General features: G+C 41.0%; 1 protein-coding gene across 1 annotated transcript; it reads left to right on the forward strand.

Moving 5' to 3' along the window:
• Nucleotides 1–2568: 2568 nt before the first annotated feature.
• LIN7C (lin-7 homolog C, crumbs cell polarity complex component) lies at nucleotides 2569–15743 on the forward strand. The gene is made up of 5 exons (XM_058806252.1): nucleotides 2569–2610; nucleotides 7558–7676; nucleotides 9183–9254; nucleotides 9620–9829; nucleotides 12295–15743. The coding sequence occupies exons 1-5, from the start codon at nucleotides 2574–2576 to the stop codon at nucleotides 12448–12450; spliced, it is 594 nt and encodes a 197-aa protein (XP_058662235.1). The 5' UTR covers nucleotides 2569–2573; the 3' UTR covers nucleotides 12451–15743.
• Nucleotides 15744–19115: the final 3372 nt, after the last annotated feature.

Here is a 19115-nt window from a genome sequence, read left to right on the forward strand (position 1 = left end):
AAAGTAAGTACTGAGCTTTTTTTTTTTTTTTTAATTTAAATATATATCAATTTTTCCAACCAAGTCTGCTCCTTTGTATTCACTTCTAAACACACCAGGCTCTGGCTGCAGTGCCAGGTTTGGGATCTGGTTTTCCTGACTAAAATGGCACAGAGTTTGCCATGTCAACACTTAATGTGTCAGCATCCATTTATGGATTTAATTTTTCTTGAGAAAAACACAGCATGCTCTAGACTCAGCAGTTCACTCTCTTCCAGTGCATCAGCACAGACTTGGGACTTACACAGTACCTATTTCTTTAAGTACATTTTTTTTGTTTGAAGATAAAAACCACACTGAAATAGTTCTGTCCACCTTTGCAACTTAAGACACTGCTGCAAAAATCAGGCAGTGCTGTAAAAATGCAGCAGAGTGCTAGGATGTTACCTCAGAAAGGAAAAGGCAAGTGGGTATGCCTGGCTTTTTCTTCTTCTGTACAACCTGCAGCCCTGCTTTTCTTCCCTCCATTGTTCTGCACTGGCATTCCACTTCTTCAGCTGGAATTCGAACCCTGTCTCCTGCTAACTATTACATTATCAATATTCTTCTTCACAGATCACAACCTAGAAACCCAAACTTTGTTCTGGTTTGGGTTTTTTTGTTTGTTTTGCTGTTTTTGTTTTTTCCTGCAAATATAAATCAGTGTGAATTGCTGGAGTGATGGGGTTTAAGCTGGAGAGTGCTATCAAGTAGACAGTGACAGCACTAGTTAAAATTTGCTTTTCAGGTTTTCTTATGCTTGTAGTGTCCTTGTCCAGGTCACTGGGTCTACAGGAAATTTAAAGCAGCCACTTTAGCCTCTGAATCTTGAGTCCTTACGGAAGTCAGAAGAATGGCACTTTAAATGTTCAAACATGTACCCTCATATATGTCCTTCAGAAAGGCTTAGGACTGATGAAGCATTGCTGAACGCTCATTTTCCTCCATAGGCTAATCTGTCTAAAGTCTGGGCAGGTTATTTAAAATTTCAAACACTTCTAACAGAATGGTGGCTCCTGCACCACTGATAGAAACATCTGGATTTTGTTCCAGAAGCATTTCACAATTCCGGCTGCTAAAACACTTCTCGCCGGAAACGAGTCTGTGAAGGTTTAATTCTGTTCACCTGCAGAATTCCATTTGTGTGACCTTCCCGCTGAAACGCACGTGCAGAGCCCTCAGACTGAGAGGAACTGCCATGGAAATAAATCACAGGGAGAAGCGAGTACATCACTGCCACTCTGGCGGACACTTTGAGACCTGTTGAGAACGATTCTCTTTCAAAGCAAAACGCACAAAATGCGGATGAAATCAAAGCCAAATGGGGAGAGTTCTACCCTCAGAATAAATTAGGAGCATATAAATACACGTTCTGAAGTAGTCCCCTACTATTTTCCAGAAGAAACTCACACAGTATGTCATGCTTGTACTTGCAGTGATTTAAGGCAGATGGTAAATTCAATGCATTAGCCCCACAAAGAGATGAAACGGGTGCCAAACAGGAAATATAAAGCACGTCTCGCATTTCACACAGGCACAACCGTATTTCTGTGTGTATATATCTGTAAATAGAAAAATGGCTATTACGTGTAATATATATACTGTTTGCTATATGTGATATATTTTTTATTATTTATATATATCTATATGAATATATATAATTTGTTTATTTAAATATATTATAAGTAATTTATCTAAATATATTAATTTATAAACATTTATATATAATATATAAATTATATATATTATAGAAAATTGTATATACTATATAATATACATTTATTTATATTTAATATATAAATATAAAAATTATAATACATTTATATATTATACATTAAATATATAAAATATATATATTAAATATATTAAAATGTGCTTATATATTACATATATAGATATATTAATAATATTTAAAATAATATATGTATATATTTTTATATATTATATACATTTTATATATTTATATAGTATATATTTATAATGTATTATTTATATATATTTAAATATATTATTTGTTATATAATACAATATTGTATAGCGGGCCTATAGAGTCCACTGTTTGAAGAAGTTGCAGAGCTCTTCTGTCTCCTTTGTCGACACTGTTTTTTCTGCACAGTGTCAAAAACCGTGCTGGAGTCCAGGTGGACAACATTTCTGTCTCTGTGAGTCTGTATACGTACGTGTATTTAACGTTATTTACATATTTGGAATATGTACATATCCCATCTCCAGGGGCACTCCGGGCGCACAGAAGGATCTGCCCCCGCAGTGCGGTGTTGTGTCAGTAGTCCTCAGTCACGCTAAAGCACGGGGAACAAAACGGAGAGAACATTTTCCACGGAAGTTCCCGTCAGGATTTGGGCATCGCACGGTCCAGAGCAATAATGGCCAGGTACGCTGGAGCTGCCGGGCCCCGCCGGCCCGCACGGCCCCGCAGCGGCGACGGCGGCCGGGCCCCGGCGGCTCCCCCGCCCCTCACGGGGCTCGGCCCTCGGTCGGGCCGCCTCGCCCTTCCTGCGTTGCCGCGTCACTTCCGCCGGGGCGGGCAGGAGGAGATGGCGGCGCTGGGCGAGCCGGTGCGGCTGGAGCGAGGTGAGCGCGGCCGCGGCCCGCACGGGGGCCCCTCCGCTCTCCGCTCGGCCGGGCGGAGGCGGCCGTGCAGCTCCCGGCCCGGCCCGGGGCCGCGGGCTGGCCGCAGCGGTGGCCGTGCCGCGCTCCCGGCCTGCCGCAGAGCCCCGCCGCTGCTTTCCGCCGGGCGCAGCCGCGGCTCGTTCGGACAGCTGATGGGATTTGAGCGGGGTGCCGCCGCTCCTGGCTCTTGGCAGCGTTTCGGTGGGGCCGACCTGTTGGGCTTGGATTTGTGCAGCCCCCGGAGGTTTTTCTCCGTTTCGGTTTGCGGCCGAATTTCCATAGGGGCACTCGCCTGGGGCCTTCTGCAGCTGTGTCTGCTCTGCCTGGGCTGCTGTGAACGCTTCAGCCTGCTCTTACTCAGCCTGCTGTCTCTCGCTTTCTGCTTCTCTCGTGGTAAAACTTCATCTGAACACAGCAGAAGTCTTAGAGTTCTGAGTTCAGTCGGTTGGCTGTGTTAGGAATAATCATTTACTTCTTTTATAGAGGACGGCTGACACATGCAGGGATCCTGCTACATTTGTTCATGATTGTGTTCTGTTACCCTCTCATACTTGTTTTCATCCTATTTTTTCTGGCATGTAGTCTTAATTTGTGTTGTTAATACATGTGCTGTATAACTGAAGTTTAGAGCAAAACAGATCAAGTGTAGAACCTGGTTGGGTACTTTTGTGTAGTATGTTTGTGAGATTTGTCCCCAGCTTTTAAGAAACAGTTATAAATTTCCTTCAATGTGATGATCTGGTACCGTGTAATGTCTACAGATGCTTTTATAACAATATAGACGATTGGTTTGTTGCTGTGGATTTAGGATAGTAGGGACTGGAAAATGAGGTGTACATGGGAAATGATTATTGATTATTAGAAATCATGTTTTTGAAATGGAAAACAGGTGAAGTAGAGGTGATTGATTGCTCTGACTTTTCCCCTTACCATTCCCACTAGCAGCGCCACTTCTGCTCTTGCTGCTAGATGTATTTCTGTAGGTGTGTAACACACTGTACATACCCACTTCCTTTTTTTGCTGCTGTTGTGTTACCTGCTGTGGAGCTCAGTTTTTCTGGTTTTGCCAGCCCTGCTTCCCATTCCCCCCAGGAACCCCTTGTACTGTGTGAGTTGGCCTGTAAACAGTGAGTTATGTAAGGTCTCTGCTTCACACAGCTCATCTGCTCTCCCTACTCAGAGCTTGTTAATTAGGGCAGCTGCTGCAGCACTGGATTAGTTGTGCTTGGGAGGTCTGCAGATTTAAGGCTCAGGTCCCATCCTTCAGCTCATTACCCTGCCACTGTGCTCTGTGCCTGAAAACAAACAAATCTGCAGAGTTGCTTCGGGATCAGTGAAGCAGAGGAGCTGTTTGCTCTTCAGGCATATTGGTCTTTTTAAGGAAAGGAGAAAAAAGGGAGCCTTTTATAAAAGCAAGAGCTTTATTTACAGAAATAGGTAACTGTTAATTGTGTGGGGTCGGCTGCACTTAAGCTGATGATGAGTCATAATTGGCTTGAAAGTGAAAGTCACTCATGTTGTCGGCATACAGCAGAAGAAAGGAGAGAATAGTGTAGAAATGAGCTGATTTTAAATCAGTACTTTATGCTTACCACGAGGGCCACTGGAAATTCTTGTACACCACCTCCCCAAGTCACCAGAGGGCAGGAATGAAACCACAGTTAACATTTCAGTCCTTCTTACAGTTTAGTGGTGATGTGCTAACTCTGCACACAGCTTGGGAATCTAGAATGCTTGCACATAAGCAGTGCAGGTGAATAATCAGGAGTATCTGTGAGGATGCTGTGTTTTTTCTCTTTCTGTGTTTTGGTCACACATGCCATCTTGCTGGCTTTTCCCCCACAATATTCTTTTAGTTTAAATGTTTTCTTTTTTTCGGGACTTCAGTCTAGTGATCCCAAAAATGATTTGTGAAGAGCAGGCAGTGTGGTATAACAAGGAGGAAGAGGTGAAAAGAAAAGCAAATTTTCCATTATGTATGGGGTTTTTTTTACAGTTAGTTTTATGGTTCGGGGTTTTTTAGTTATCCACCTCTGGAGCTACATCTGTGTCGATCCTTGTTGAAATCCATCACTGGACCACTTGGGTACTGTTCACTTTGGTCTCTGGTGCTGAGCAGTTGGTTGGGCTCTGGTGTCTGTATTGGGAGGAGCACAGTTTTCAGCTGATCATATTCCAGCTAGTCATTCAGGAGGAAGCAGATTACCTCAACACAGTAGTCAGCAAGCTTCTCTTGAAAAATGAAGGAAGGTGTGTTTTGCCCCTTATTCGCAGCAAAACTTTTTCCTAAGGCAGCGTTGCTGGGACAGATTGGATATTCAGCTTCTGACTGGTGGTGCCCAGTGCACTTCAGTGGAAGAAAGCTGTTGCACTCCCACACTGGTATAGTGGCATCCTGTCAGTAGCACACAGCAGAGCAGCTGCTGGGAGCAGTGTCCTGCTGATGGGATGCGTCCTCTACCTGCCTGAGCAAGAACTGTGGTGGCATAGATGGTTTATTGAGAACTGAGGATCTGACTCGCATGCTGTGTGAGACTGCTCTGAGTTTTTACTTTATACCAATAGTTTGGTCCTTGATCTGAAAACACTTTTTTATTTAAGTGTGTCCTTACTTTAGTTTCATCTAAAATGAATCCAGTTCATTCTATTCTGATCACTTTTTGAAAAGCTGATTCTGTGTTTTAGTCTGTAGTTAATGAAAGACAGAGCTGGTTCCCAAAGAAACCAATTTTACCTTAAAGTAAAAAGTGCTGTGTTGCTAATGTTTAGTCTGTTAAGAGATACAGGTAGGAAGCATATCTAACTTAATGACAAAACATGAAGGTGGAAAAAAGATAAATTATGACTTGGAATTCTGGTGTCTTCATTTCTCCAGCTACTCCTTGTACCAGTACATTGTTGTCACCATTTAAAGTTTCTTGCAGAATCCCAGTCAAACTGATAGCAAGTTTGTACACCTTACATCTTGATGTGGTTCACAGACCATGGGCTCAGGAATGGCTACAGGGGGCTGTAGCCCTTATGTGCATGTAATAATAATTTGTCTGCAAACATCTGCAGGTACTGAAATGATAGTGGTGCTGTAGTTGATAGATGAATGACATTTGTCATTGACCCATGGAGTGTTGGCAGGGTGGAAGTGCTGATGTCTCTGTTTGATCATAGCTCTTCAGGTTGATCAATGTGATGAATCAATTAGTGCTATGTTAATCAGTACTGCTGGTGCTGAGCACAGGGGTTACTAAGAATGTTGGTGATTTTGTATCATCTAGAATGTCTTTAATTTCACCAACTGTTTTGGGTTCTGAATGAATTACAAAATATATATTGGGAAATAAGCTTTAAATGTGGGTTTGTTTTTTTTTTTTATTTTGCAGTTATACAGATAGTAACTGTGAAAAATGTGTTCTCTGTAGAACATGGGATTATTAGTAGCTCATTTAGGTTTTGATACTGCATTGCTCTAGATAGCTGATGCTTATAAAGCTTGGAAATGCTTGCCAGAAAGCACCAGGTTCTCATGGTACATGGAAATATATGGCATGTTAACTATCATCAGAAATAATTTGAGTCTTGTGGCCGTGGTGCTTGAGTGTTTTCCCATGAAGGATTTGTTTCCAGTGCATGGATGACCAGGCTGTGTGCTTCAGGTTTGCCTTGTTCACTCTACTGCACGACCTGGCTGTGTCTGGTAACTCATGCCGTGGACAGAGCGCTGCTGTGGGCTGTGTCCTGATTTCAGAGCATGCACCCTGCTACCTTCTCATCCTGTTACAGAACTGCTTCTCTTTTTACACTCCTGTTTCAGAGGTTCATGGCTTTTGTGCCTCCTCTGTGCTGCCGTGGTGCCACTGAGTAGGTGTACATTCACATGAAAAATGAGTACCTAGAGGTTAATTACAGAGAAAAGGAAGTAATGCCTTTGGGACTAGCAGTGTTCCAGACTTCATCCTGTTCTAAAATGATCTGTGCATAATTTTATATAGTAGATTAATCACTGCTCTTTTGTCTTTGTGATAATGAAAATAATCCTTTCAATCTGCTTTTCTAAGAGACTATTCTAGTTCTGTTCAAGGACTTCTGTGTTTCAGAATAATCACTCATGTAACAGTTTGGAAGTACAAGTGAGGGATGTGAATGTGTTCTGCTCTTCTGGTGCTGCCAAGAGAATGTCACATTGCATTTGGTGCCTGTCTTGAGTCATTCTGGAGTCAAATCCCTCATGGAGTTCATTACACAGAGCAGCATTTATGAGAAAATGGACAGTGCCAACTCTTAGGAACAAATTTCAAGGAACTGAAAGAGGTTTGGGGTTCAGGATTCTAGACTATGGAGATGTTGTCTCTCAGCTGAGAATATAAAAAGGAGTTCTGCTGGTTTTATAAACACTTGAGGAGGGGAAAGAAATAGGCCAGATAGTTTTCAGCCCTCTTGTTTGGGCAGTATTGAGTATACCTTATTGAACTAATTTTTGAATATAAAAGGAATATTAGCATATTTGATAATATTAAAATATTGTAATATTTTATAATGAGCATATTTGATAATATTAAGCTAGTGTTAACAAACTACCATCCATAGAGTATTATGAAGAGTACACTTCCAATACTTTAATACACATACCAATATTTCAGTCCTTTGAGGACAAACTGGATTGTCTTTGCAATTTGCATGTCAGTGTTGTCCAGATCTGTCCAGGTTGTTTTTGTGGCTGATTTATAACAGGCTGGAGGTAGTGTTTTATTGTAGCCTTTTGTAAGGACATGGTTTAATGGATAACAAAACTTAAAGCACAGTTTTAAAGTGTATGCAAGTGCACACACGGACTGCTCCCTTAATTTAAAAAAACAAAGATACCTTGAGATTCCTCAGGCATTCCTCATTACTAGTGCTTTATTTTTTTCATAGACATCTGCAGAGCAATTGAATTGCTGGAAAAGTTACAGAGAAGTGGAGAAGTGCCACCACAAAAGCTACAGGCATTGCAAAGGGTTCTGCAGAGTGAATTCTGTAATGCTGTCAGAGAGGTAAGTTAACTTGATGGAACAGTTACCTTCAGTCAAAGACCAGTATGATTTGCATTTTGCTTTTTGTGTTCACTGCAGTAAGCTGATTTGGAACTTGATAAAGCAGCATTTAATTTACAGAGCTTAACAGAACAAGCCTTATTTTTAAGTAATTTCAAAATAAAATAATTTGGGACACCATAGGTGTATAAAATAATGGCTTAGTAGCAAATTACTTCTTAAAGGTTATTTACTCTTAAAGGAGAGTCTGTCCTTACTGGCAGCTAGCAGGATGTTTTCCAGTTGGTGTGTAAGAATAGACAAAGTACCAATTGCCTATGTAAGACAAAGTACCAAATGTTATTTTTAAGCCAAATCCACACCATCTTTAGGTGGAGTCTTGTGCCACCTCATCTTCATCCCAAGTATTGTTTTGGAGACTTTTAGGTGATTGCATGTGCCTTGCTATTGCTGTTCCTTATGTTAATACTGATAATAACAGCTGAAATGATTTTTAAAAAACCTGTTTGTAGACACAGGTGTCATCTTGATGTTTTGATGCCATTGAGGACACTGTACTTGTTGCTTAGCAAGTACAAATGGTTGGCAGGCAGATGAGATGTGGGTTAGCCTGCAGTGGAAGCACCTCCTTAGCATTAGTATCCTTATTGTCTTTGTGTTTTCAGTCCTTGTTTTTCCCTAAGATGCTCAGTTAGTTGCTAAAGTTGAAGGAAAATTTGGGAGCTTTTGGGGAGGGATGGGTTGTCAACAAAGTCTTGAAGAACTGCCCTGTGACAGTGTTCTCAGGGGTCTCAGGTTGAGGGAAGGGATGAGGATCTGACTCTGTGTTTCAGAAGGCTTGAGTTATTATTTTATGATATATATTACATTAAAACTATACCAAAAGAATAGAAGAAAGGCTTTCATCAGAAGGCTGGCTAAGAATAGAATAAGAAGGAATGAATAACAAAGGCTCTGTCTCAGACTCTGTCCCAACCAGCTGACTGTGATTGGCCATTAATTAGAAACAACCACATGAGCGCAATCACAGATGCACCTGTTGCATCCCACAGCAGCAGATAATCATTGTTTGCATTTTGTTCCTGAGGCCTCTCAGCTTCTCAGGAGGAAAAATCCTAAGGAAAGGATTTTTCATAAAAGATGTCTGACACTGCCCTGAAGTGGTTTTGTGTGTATCCATGTTGAACAAGTCCAGCTTGAATCCAGCAAGAGAAAATACCTGGAGTGATGTGTGGCAGCCCAGCCATGAGCATTCCCTGAGTCCTGATGGGGTCTGGGTCCTGTGCAAGGAGGGGAGCCTTAGGCTGAGACTGAGCAGCAAAAATACTGAGAGAGTTGTTTCTTCAGAGAGTGTTGGATGGCCTGTTCTTGTTGTGAGTCAGGGAGCAACATTAGGGATGTGTGCTTTTAATGTACACACTTCTGAGTTGCACCTGATATTTTGTTACATTACCTAAGCAGGAAAATATCTGTTTTACTCATACTGAAACTCTTTTGTCTCTAAAGGTGTATGAACATGTGTATGAAACTGTGGATATCAGCAGTAGCCCCGAAGTCAGAGCTAATGCAACAGCAAAGGTAAAAGCCAAACCATAACTTGCAAGAAATACAACTTGCAAAAAATACAGTAGTTCATTACTTCAGAAGGAGAAGATTATTTAAAATTCAGAAGGCTATTATCTAGATGTCTGATAAAATGGATGAGCTGAACAGGTTATTAAAAGGTATAACAAGACTTGTGGTTTTTACATTTCTTTCATTTCAATTTTATTCTTGGAGTTCTGAATTTTTCATGCTAGTGTTGGTAGGTAGGGAATTAATTTTCTCATTTGTCTTAACATGTAAGTACTTTGAGATGAAATACATTTTTAGCCTGCTTACTGTGCCTAGCTAAAGGAACTGTATTCTGGTTCCTGTAAATGAGACAATCTCCTTTCTCACAGGCCACAGTAGCTGCATTTGCTGCTAGTGAAGGTCATTCCCATCCCAGAGTGGTTGAACTACCCAAAACAGAAGAAGGCCTTGGCTTCAACATTATGGGAGGCAAAGAACAAAACTCTCCAATTTATATCTCTCGCATTATCCCTGGAGGCATAGCTGACAGACATGGAGGCCTGAAGCGTGGAGACCAGCTGCTCTCTGTCAACGGAGTGGTAGGAGCTGCTTTCCTCTCTTTGTGTAGCAGTGGCTGCTTGTTTCCACTTGAGGGGGCACAGAGAACACATGGCTCAAGCTCCTTGTTCTCCTGATCTTGGCAAAACGCTTTCTTTTTGTCCTCCCAAAACAAATTTGCTTAGGTTTCTGTAGAGTTGTGTGCATTGTGAATTTTGGGATTATGCTTTGGTTATCTGTCTCAAAAAGGAACTGTATTATCTATAGCAGTATTTCAGATTCTGAGGGGTTGTATAAATGTAGTCAGAGAGTTTTGTAAAATACAAACTGCCTTCCTTTTTAATTGGAGTGTCATGATGCAGATTTCTACTAATGCAGTTTTCTGCACCTTCTAAGGTAGGTAGTAAATTATGCTATGTTCCTTTTGGCTAACCAGATTCTTATTTTTTCATGCTACTGCATGATGGAAGCTGTAATGAGATGGGACTACCAGGTGGTGTTACCTTGTATGGTATTTTTTATCCTTCCACTTACTTTTACTGACCTTCAGAAGCAAGCTTTTTACTGTATTTTGAGAATTGTGTGTCTAAAGTGCTGTTGTGAATTATTTTTTCTTTAGTAAGCATTCTCTTCTGAAGAATCAACAATATAAAAAGTGAAACAAGGGGAGGCTGGAAAGGAAAGGTTTTGACTCGAGACATCTTTCAGTCACATGCATGTGAATATCTCCCAAACACTTGCTTTTATTTACAGAGAGGCTCTATGCAGGCTTAAAATTAATATTCTTATTACATCTGTAAACCAAGTTTTATTTTAAGACTGAGGGTCAAACTAGATTCTGGGGGGTTTTGACTCTTGAAAGGAGTAGTGGCTGGGTACAGATCTGGGTGTCTGTACTCTAGGAGCTCCTGGCTGGCACAAATCTCTGACATACCTGGCTCCTGACTGTTACCTGGGACTCCAGCTTCCTCCTCAAGAGGCATCAGAGAAATCAGCTGTACTGATGAAGCTGTGCTTGCTTTTGCCTTCTGTTACTGGGAGACATCTTGGCACTGGAGCCAGACTGTCCTCAGATGGGGCCTTCCTCACCCACAGACTCTGTTAAGGACAGCAAAACCACCACCCACCCAAAACTGAGCCTGATCATCAGGCAGCTGGGACAGCTAACAGTGGATCTCTGCATGCATGCACATGTATAAATATATATATATATAGCCCTTGTAAGAATACAGCAAGTGCATAAATGCTGTTAAGAATGCTGCTGTATTCAGAAAATCCTTGTCATCTGATATTTACAGGTGGAATCATCATAATGCATGACAGGCATTTTCTTGTGATTGTAATTTATACTTCAGTAATAATAATAGAAAATGCCACTGCCAGGACTGCAGGGAATATGACTGAAAAACAAGTTCATTTTTTTCAGGTGGGAGATCTTTAGTGTACTCCAGAATTTAGGTGTTTTCATAGAATTAAACAGAGCCCTACAAACCTTTTATTACATTATTGTTTAAAACAGAGCAACCTACAAGCATCCACTTGAATAACAAAAATGAAAACATTCAGATGTATGTGGTCTGGTAGAAAAGAAATATCTTGGGTTTTTTTAACTGTTGTTTTTCTTTCTGTAAGTAACTTTATAGAACAGGGAAGCTCTCCAATCAATAGGTACATCACCTGCCTTCTAACAGCACCAGTGGGAGGTGGGCTTGGAGTGGTCCTGGCATTGTGTTTCATAAGTTTGGGAGGAAGAAATGTTGCTGATAAAATATATGCTGTGCAGGAATGTACTGGATGCCATTTTTGAGAAGTGCTGCTTAAAAATTGTAATGAGATGAATCTAGATAATAGATAATCTGATCTAATTCTAAGAAATTCCGAGAGTTGGTATAGGAAAGCATTGGTTGGTATAGGTCTTCTGAGTTGGGTTAGGCTATTGATGAGTTGAGAGGAATGGTGTGGGTTTGCTGAGAGCCACGTGGAGCAACACGCTGCATGTTAGTTGCTCCATTGCAAGCAACCAGCATGCACTGTTCTGCCTTGTTGTGATGCCAGGTAGCACAAGAAGGCAGTTACCTTGCAGCTGGCTGTGCCAATTTATTAAGCAAATTGAGGGTGACTGCTAAATTTAAAATGCGTGCAAAAGAAGAAAAATAGTATTAAATTTGCTGTAAGTATTCTCCTGAAGCTTCTGGGTTGTGAGTGTAATTTCATAATCAACTAAGGTTATCACTGCAGAATTTTCAAAATTGTTCAGCATAAATTAAAGATTTTGTACTATTCTTTTGCTAACACTAATTAGCATATTTATCATCCCCTCACTTGGTTTGTTCAAACGTAACTCCTGAAATTGTCTTACATTGTCCTTGCGCAGTCTTGAAAATAGAGTACATATAAATAAATACATCAATATAATGGCTTATACTTATATCGAATTGTACAAAGAATGTAAGAATCAGTTTTCAGTGTGTGTCTTTACTAACACCAGCTGGTTTGTGCTTCACAGAGCGTGGAAGGGGAGCACCATGAGAAGGCAGTGGAACTGCTGAAGGCAGCTCAGGGCAAGGTGAAGTTGGTTGTGCGATACACACCAAAAGTCCTGGAAGAAATGGAGTCGAGGTTTGAAAAGATGAGATCAGCAAAACGAAGGCAGCAAAATTAACACTGTGTGCAATAACTTAAAGAGAAAATATATATTCCTTTTGCATTTTGTAGTTTCTTTGTGACTCAGTTGATCCAATGCCTGTCCTAAAACCCTGTCCTTTTCATAGCATCATGGAACAGTTGAGGTTGGAGGGACTGGATCTAGTCCATGCCCCATTGCCCAGCTGAGAGGTGGGCCAGCTGGAGCAGGTTGCCCAGGAGTGTGACAAGCTGAGTTATTCAATATCTCTAAGGATGGAGACTCCAGAAGATGTCTGGGCAGTCTGTTCTAGTGTTTTGCTCTCCCTTACACTATGAAGATCCATTTCTGTGTTTAAGTAGAGCTTCTGTTGTTTCCACTTGTGCTCCATTCCTCTTGTCCATCCCTAGATTTACTGGAAGAGTTAGGCTCGTCCTTCACTCCTCCTCTCAGGCATTGACACAGGCTGGTGAGATCACCTGAGCCCTCTCTTCTCCAGGTGAGAGAGACAATCCCAGCTCTCCCAAGTTCTCCTTGTCTGTAAGATACTCCAGTCACTTCACCACCTTTGTGGCCCTTAACTGGATTCACTCTCGTGTGCCCATTTCTGTGCTGGGTGGGGAGCCCAAAGCTCGAGCTGTGTCTCAGGAGGAGTGAGCAGAGTGAAGAGTGCCCTCCCCCAGCCTGCTGGCATGCTCCTTCAGTGCAGAGCAGGGCACTGTGGGGTTTCTTTGCTGCAGGGGCCTGGGGTGGCTCATGGCTCGCTGCTGTTCTCTGCAAGGCTGTCTGCAGCTGCTCAGTCCCCAGTCTGTGCTGCTGGACAGGGCTGTTCCCCTCGTGTAGGACTTTGCACTTTTCTTTGCTGACCTTTGTGACTCTTGTTTGCCCGTTTCTCCAGCCTGCTGAGTCCCTCTGGAGGGTTTGCTGAGGGTGATGAGTGCCAGCCCCTGGGCTGATGTTAAAAACCTGCAGAGTGTGAGCCCCAGCAGGGCCCTGGCTGCGCTGCTGCTGGCTGGCACCCGGCGGGACACTTGGCCCCTGAGCACAGCAACCCTCAGCAGCTCAGCCAGTCTCAGAATGTCTGCAGTCTCCTTGTGCCCCGTGGGTTAGAGTTATGTGTAGGCTTAGAATGGCCTGAAATGCCCTGGGGAAGCATATATGGTGATATTTCTCTTGGCTTTTTAGTAAGTCTTGTGTCAGACTTTTAAGGGACAAAGTGAATTTACAGATTTTTCAAAGGCATTTAATAAGACATAGTTGTACAATCAGCATTCTTTTTTCCTGCTTTCTTTTGACATTGCTTAGCTTAGAATCGGCTGGGGGTTTTGCTAACTGACTTTTTTTAAAAAAAGAAGATTCTTATGTAGCAGTATTTTGGCACTTTTCTTAGGGATATGTTGTATGTCAACTACAAAATGTAATCACAATCTACTGTGTAGCTGATAACAATACCAGATTTTGTAATGGTTTTGGTAAGTACCTTGTTTTTACACTTCTGCTAAATTATAATTCACTACTCTGGAAATTGTATTACCTCTCCTGTAAATAATTTACAGTTGGTGTTCTTATATAATGATGTTGTAATGGCCAACATTTACAAATTTGCAACAATCATTCCTGTACTTTACATTATTTTGTACTAATTTTAAAGCAGTTATGGGGAAAAACATGATTGCTGTTTGCAGTTCTGGATTGACTCTCTAGATGTATTTTTATATTGAGAAACAGAAGATATGTAAATGCAGTGCAAAAGAAGTCAAGATATTCCCCTGACTTTCTGCTCTGTAAAAGAATTACTCATCTTAATTGTCATACCATTCTTGTCTTTCTATTCTCTTTTATTGTAGTCTTATTTCCATATTGAATGTATTGCTTCTGGAATTAGTACCTAAATTACTGATTGTTATTGAATCTTACATGCCAGGTTACTGTGACATGTGAGCCTGTCTGGGCTTTGAGTGCTGACTGCTTCTGACTTGGGGGCTTCTTGTTTGTCCTGCACAAGTACTGCATCACAACTGCTGAACAAGGACATCTCCATCTGTGGACAACTCCTGTCTTAGCTCATGGATTCTTGATGGGGCCATGGGTTTTGTGTACCATTTGGACAATTTCTTACAGAGATCCACTTTTTGGCACCTACCAGGTTTGATGCTGTACTTGTGTAGTTCAGGTTCTGGCTTTGGGTTTTTAAGCTACACCTTTTGAGGAGTTAACTTCATTGTCTACTGGGTATCAGTTCACTTGTATGGCAGCTATGAGTACATCCTAATTGACTGTTAGTAATTTGATTTTTAGAGGCTTAAACTGAGAAGTGCAGTTCTTGCTGTGTGGCTAATCCCTAGTCTTATTTCACATGAAGCAATATGTGAAAGAAAGGAAAAGGTTAGTGATCTTAAAATGACAGCTTGAAGCTTGTGCTTTGTCAGTTGATCTATTTGAACAGAAAATGTGGTTGCTGTGGGCAAGTGAGAAATGTGATTGCTTTCTGCATGTCTGTAAGCATGGTAAGCCTGCAAAGAGACCTTTGGGAGATACTGGTAATTTGAAAATGCAGTATAAATATTTATCAGTTAGATGACATTGAGCACTGAATTGCATGGTTGGTTTTATGTCATAGGCCTCTTTCAAAAGGCCTCATGTTGCTGATACAACCATGTTGTTGAATTGTATATTTTTATGGAACAACTAATGTTTAAAGTATTGAGACCAAAATCACTTGTTAGACCAATTGTGGATGTGTTTTAATTTAATTGTTAATTAGTAGAGATATGTTTTAGAGCCATATATAAATATATATATTACAGAAAGGTATGGATACAAGATAGGAATGTTCGTGTTACCAACCATGTCCCTTGTGTTACTGAACAGGGTGTGTTTTGTTACTCTGATGAAATATTTACTTCACTGCAGCTAGAGCTGCTAAATGCAGTAGCATTTTCATTCTGAATTGTAGCATTTGGTTCTGGTTTGGCAACCACTACAAAATGTGGAGAGGTGTACCTGGGCATATAAATAGTACGTGTAGAGTTTGATAAAATGTTTTTAAATTGCAGTAACAAAAAAAATAACAACCAGCTAATTAATAAGCACCTTTGATGCTACAAGAAGCCTTTATTAATAAGGAAAGGGTTGATTAAAATACTCCAAGAAACTTGATCTCTGTTACTACTGAGCAGTGCCTGTACTGTGATAATCTGCAGTCCCTACACACTTCTCACACATGGGTATACCAACATATTAACAAGAGCTGTCATTTCTGCAAGTGACTTCTGCATCTGTTGCTGCTGTGAAGGATCTTTGCGTTTATCAACAGAAAAATAAAAATTCATTCTCACACCATCGTGTTTGTATGTTTTTGTTCTGATTTTCCATTTCAAGTCCAGGGTGCAGACTGCTTCAATTGACTGTTTATAGTCTCTAGGGCATAACATAAACACCTGGGGGTGTGTGGGCTTCCAAAGAGAAAGTTTAAATCTCTGCTTCGTTTGTCTCCTGGTGGATTTTGAATTGTACCTTTTCTAACCAGTGTTTGGTGATTTGCTGGGGAAAGAGTTCTATAAAGCATCTGTAATAGAACCTTTTGCATTTTTGTGAAGTCAGCTACATAAACTCAAAGATGCATGTTATTGAGTCAGATATTACCTTTTAGTTGTTGAATCAAGTATCTCATTCTGAGGCAGATATTTTAATTGTGTGAATCAAGTATCTTTAAAGAGATATTGAATTTCTGTAAGTCCTTCAAAGGACTGTAATTTCTGTAAAACTTAATTTCTGTAAGTCCTTCAAAGTTTGTAAGGTTGCTAGTAAAATATTTTAAGAGTTAGGAATTGAGATTAACAGAGAAAATGCTTCAGTTTTGATTGTAAAATAAGTTGGGGTTTTGTTTATTTTTTTTTTTCAAATTTAAGTAGGCTGGACTGAAAGTACATGGAGAAATGTAAACATTTGATGTAGATGATAGGAAATAACCCATTTTCAGTTTTATTTAAAAACCAAATAGTCACAGTGCCCTGACTTATGACAGTGAAGTAAGTCAAAAAGCAAAGCTGGAATTGAATTGGTACAAGGAAAAGATGGTAGGTAAACACTGGAATTCCAGGGAAATGGTGGATAAGGTGCAGTTGGAGTTTCTGTGATTGTCTTCTAAAATCCTGGTGAGAAGCTGGTTTCAGAGGTAAATCTGGGCTGCAGCATTCACTTTTACAGAGGAATTGTCCAGAGTCTGGAGAGTCTTACAGGCACAGAGTGTGTGGTGGTTGGGAGTGGGGCTGTGGCTGATCCCCAGTTGTCTCCAGCTGTGCAGGACAGGTGAATGCTGTTGAAGGTGAGGAGCCATGGGGTGCCCAGGGGTGCTGAGCAATCACACAGGGAGCAGAGGGCACGCAGGGGCAGGGCATCAACAGGAGGGCATAAAAGGCTGGGCTGAGGGACAGGAAGGGCAGGGCTTGCAGCCTCCTGAAGAGGTGAGGTGTTGCTCTGCATGGACTGACCCTTGCAGCCTCCTGAAGAGGTGAGGTCTTACTCTGCAGAGTAAGCCTTACTCAGGTGTTACTTTTGCAGCCTCCTGAATTGGTGTGGTGTTACTGTGTGTGGGTTGGAGCTTGGTGACATGTTGTGTGTGATGGTGTTCTGTGTGATGTGTGCTGTGAGTCTGAGACTCAGCAGTGGGCCTTAGGATAAAATAGATTGCTAGTTCTAATCATTTGAAAAACCTATAAAGCTGCCCTTTAAAATTAGATTAGAAATAATTTGAGGCTTTGCATTACTGTTTCCTATTGCTTTAGAGACACGTCAGGTATCAAGTGATAAAATAATGAAAAGTAAAACAAGTTCTGTACTCCTCACCTTTGTTGGCTTTGTTGTGTGGTTCGTTGGGGTTTTTGGGGGCAGGGGTGAGTAAATTGGGCGTTTTATTTGTAGCCAAAGGTTTAAAATAAGTCTGCACAGATGCATGCTGACAATTTCTTTCCCACTCCTCAAAAAAGTCCCATCCCCAGCACAGCTGTGCAGGTGCCTCTGCCCCTCTGGTAAGAGAAGTGCCACCAGGGCAGTGGTGGCAGGTGTCCCTGTCCCTGCCTGTGGCAGGGGGTGGGACTGGGTGAGATTAAAACCTGTTCTTTTATTACAAAAACTTTGTAGCTAGAATACAGACTGACATGAATATTGGACTAAACCCTGAATTTAATTTCCAGTAGTTTTGTCCTAAGTTGCTTTTTAATTCCTGTATAGCTACCTAATTTCAGCTGATGGGTTAGTGACAAGACAAAATTAATTTGTTATGATGCTATTACTGTGTCCCTCTTTTTTCAAGGGGAACACATGAGAAACTCCAGAGTGAACTCTAGACAGCAGAAGGCTTGGCACATCTAGGTTTACAAAACTCCAACAACAAAAAAAGAACAAAATAATAAAAATAACAACCCTCCACACAAATTTTTGAGCTGTCCTCTCTTTTGGCTTTGCTCTATCCAATTGACAGAAGGTTGGAATAAGCTGCCTGCAGTCATTCTCTTTTAGCTGTGGTACAACATCTCATTTCTGCTGGCAGTCCAGCTTGCTGCATTTCAGAGGCATCTTTAGGAATAATGGAGCAAGGATACAATCAGCAGGCCAAACTGCAAAACTCTTTCTGCTGTGGCTCACCGCGGTAATGCATGCACAGGGACAGGTGGTAGAGACACTACCATTGGAAGTTAAGCATTGTTTACATAGAGAAGTGTGATATTTATTCATAAGCAATTTTAAAATTATTTTCTCTCAGGTTTCTATTTAACTTGTCTGTTTTTTCCTTCACTCTACATGTGCTGTTTCTAAACTGTGGATTTTTGTGGTCTTGCTTGTCCTCATTAGTTTTTCTTGTTTTACAGAGGCATGAAGTAGATATTGGGAAACAAATTTTCTGGGCAAATTTTTGACTCTACCAAAATAATTTTTTTTTCCAATAAATTTTCTGAAGCTTTAAATTGTTTCTCTATTTGTGCTATACCAAGGTTAGGCTTTTTACCTTAATTTTCTTAACAAAGCTTTGAACTTGACTGAGCCTTTCTTTTGTCACTTGTTTCCTGAAGTGATTTTCAGTTCTACTTCACCTGAGTAAAAGTTTCAGCCTTTTTTGTGTCAAGAAATGCATTTCCATTTTAAAGAGAGCTTGCTTTGTCAGTGCATGTATTCCAGAGTGTTCTTTCTCCACACACAGCAGCTCTGTGTCATGTTTTCCAGCATAACTTAAATTTCCTGGTGCCGTGGTTTAACCCCAGCCAAAGCCAGCACACTGTGGAGGCAGAATCCAAGTGCTAATTGAATTTCCCAGCAGTGTGGGGCTCAGTAACAGCAGCAGAGCTTTTGCTGTGATGCCTCTTTCACAGTTTGCATGAGTCCTTCAGCTCCATTTCCAGCCCATTGGAGCTTATTTTCATCACTAGACAGATAAAATTTAAAGCTGCTCTGAACTGGATACATTTCTGTGTTTACATCTGCCTACTAAACCGGGTCTGGGCCATCCTTAGGGAGGATAAACAAATATCAGCATTTCTGATGGAGGATAATTGGGATGTGTGGAACAGCTCACCTTGCAGGACTAACACACTGACTCTGTTTTTATCCCAATTTAGAAATTAAAACCTCCATGCAAATCCCTGTTTTTTCTGTAAAGTCTAAGAAATTCTAACAGGAAAACAAAGTTTTTTATCACGACTATGATC

This window comes from Ammospiza caudacuta, chromosome 6 (genome assembly GCF_027887145.1).
Source record: "Ammospiza caudacuta isolate bAmmCau1 chromosome 6, bAmmCau1.pri, whole genome shotgun sequence".
NCBI classification, from domain to species: Eukaryota; Metazoa; Chordata; class Aves; order Passeriformes; family Passerellidae; genus Ammospiza; species Ammospiza caudacuta.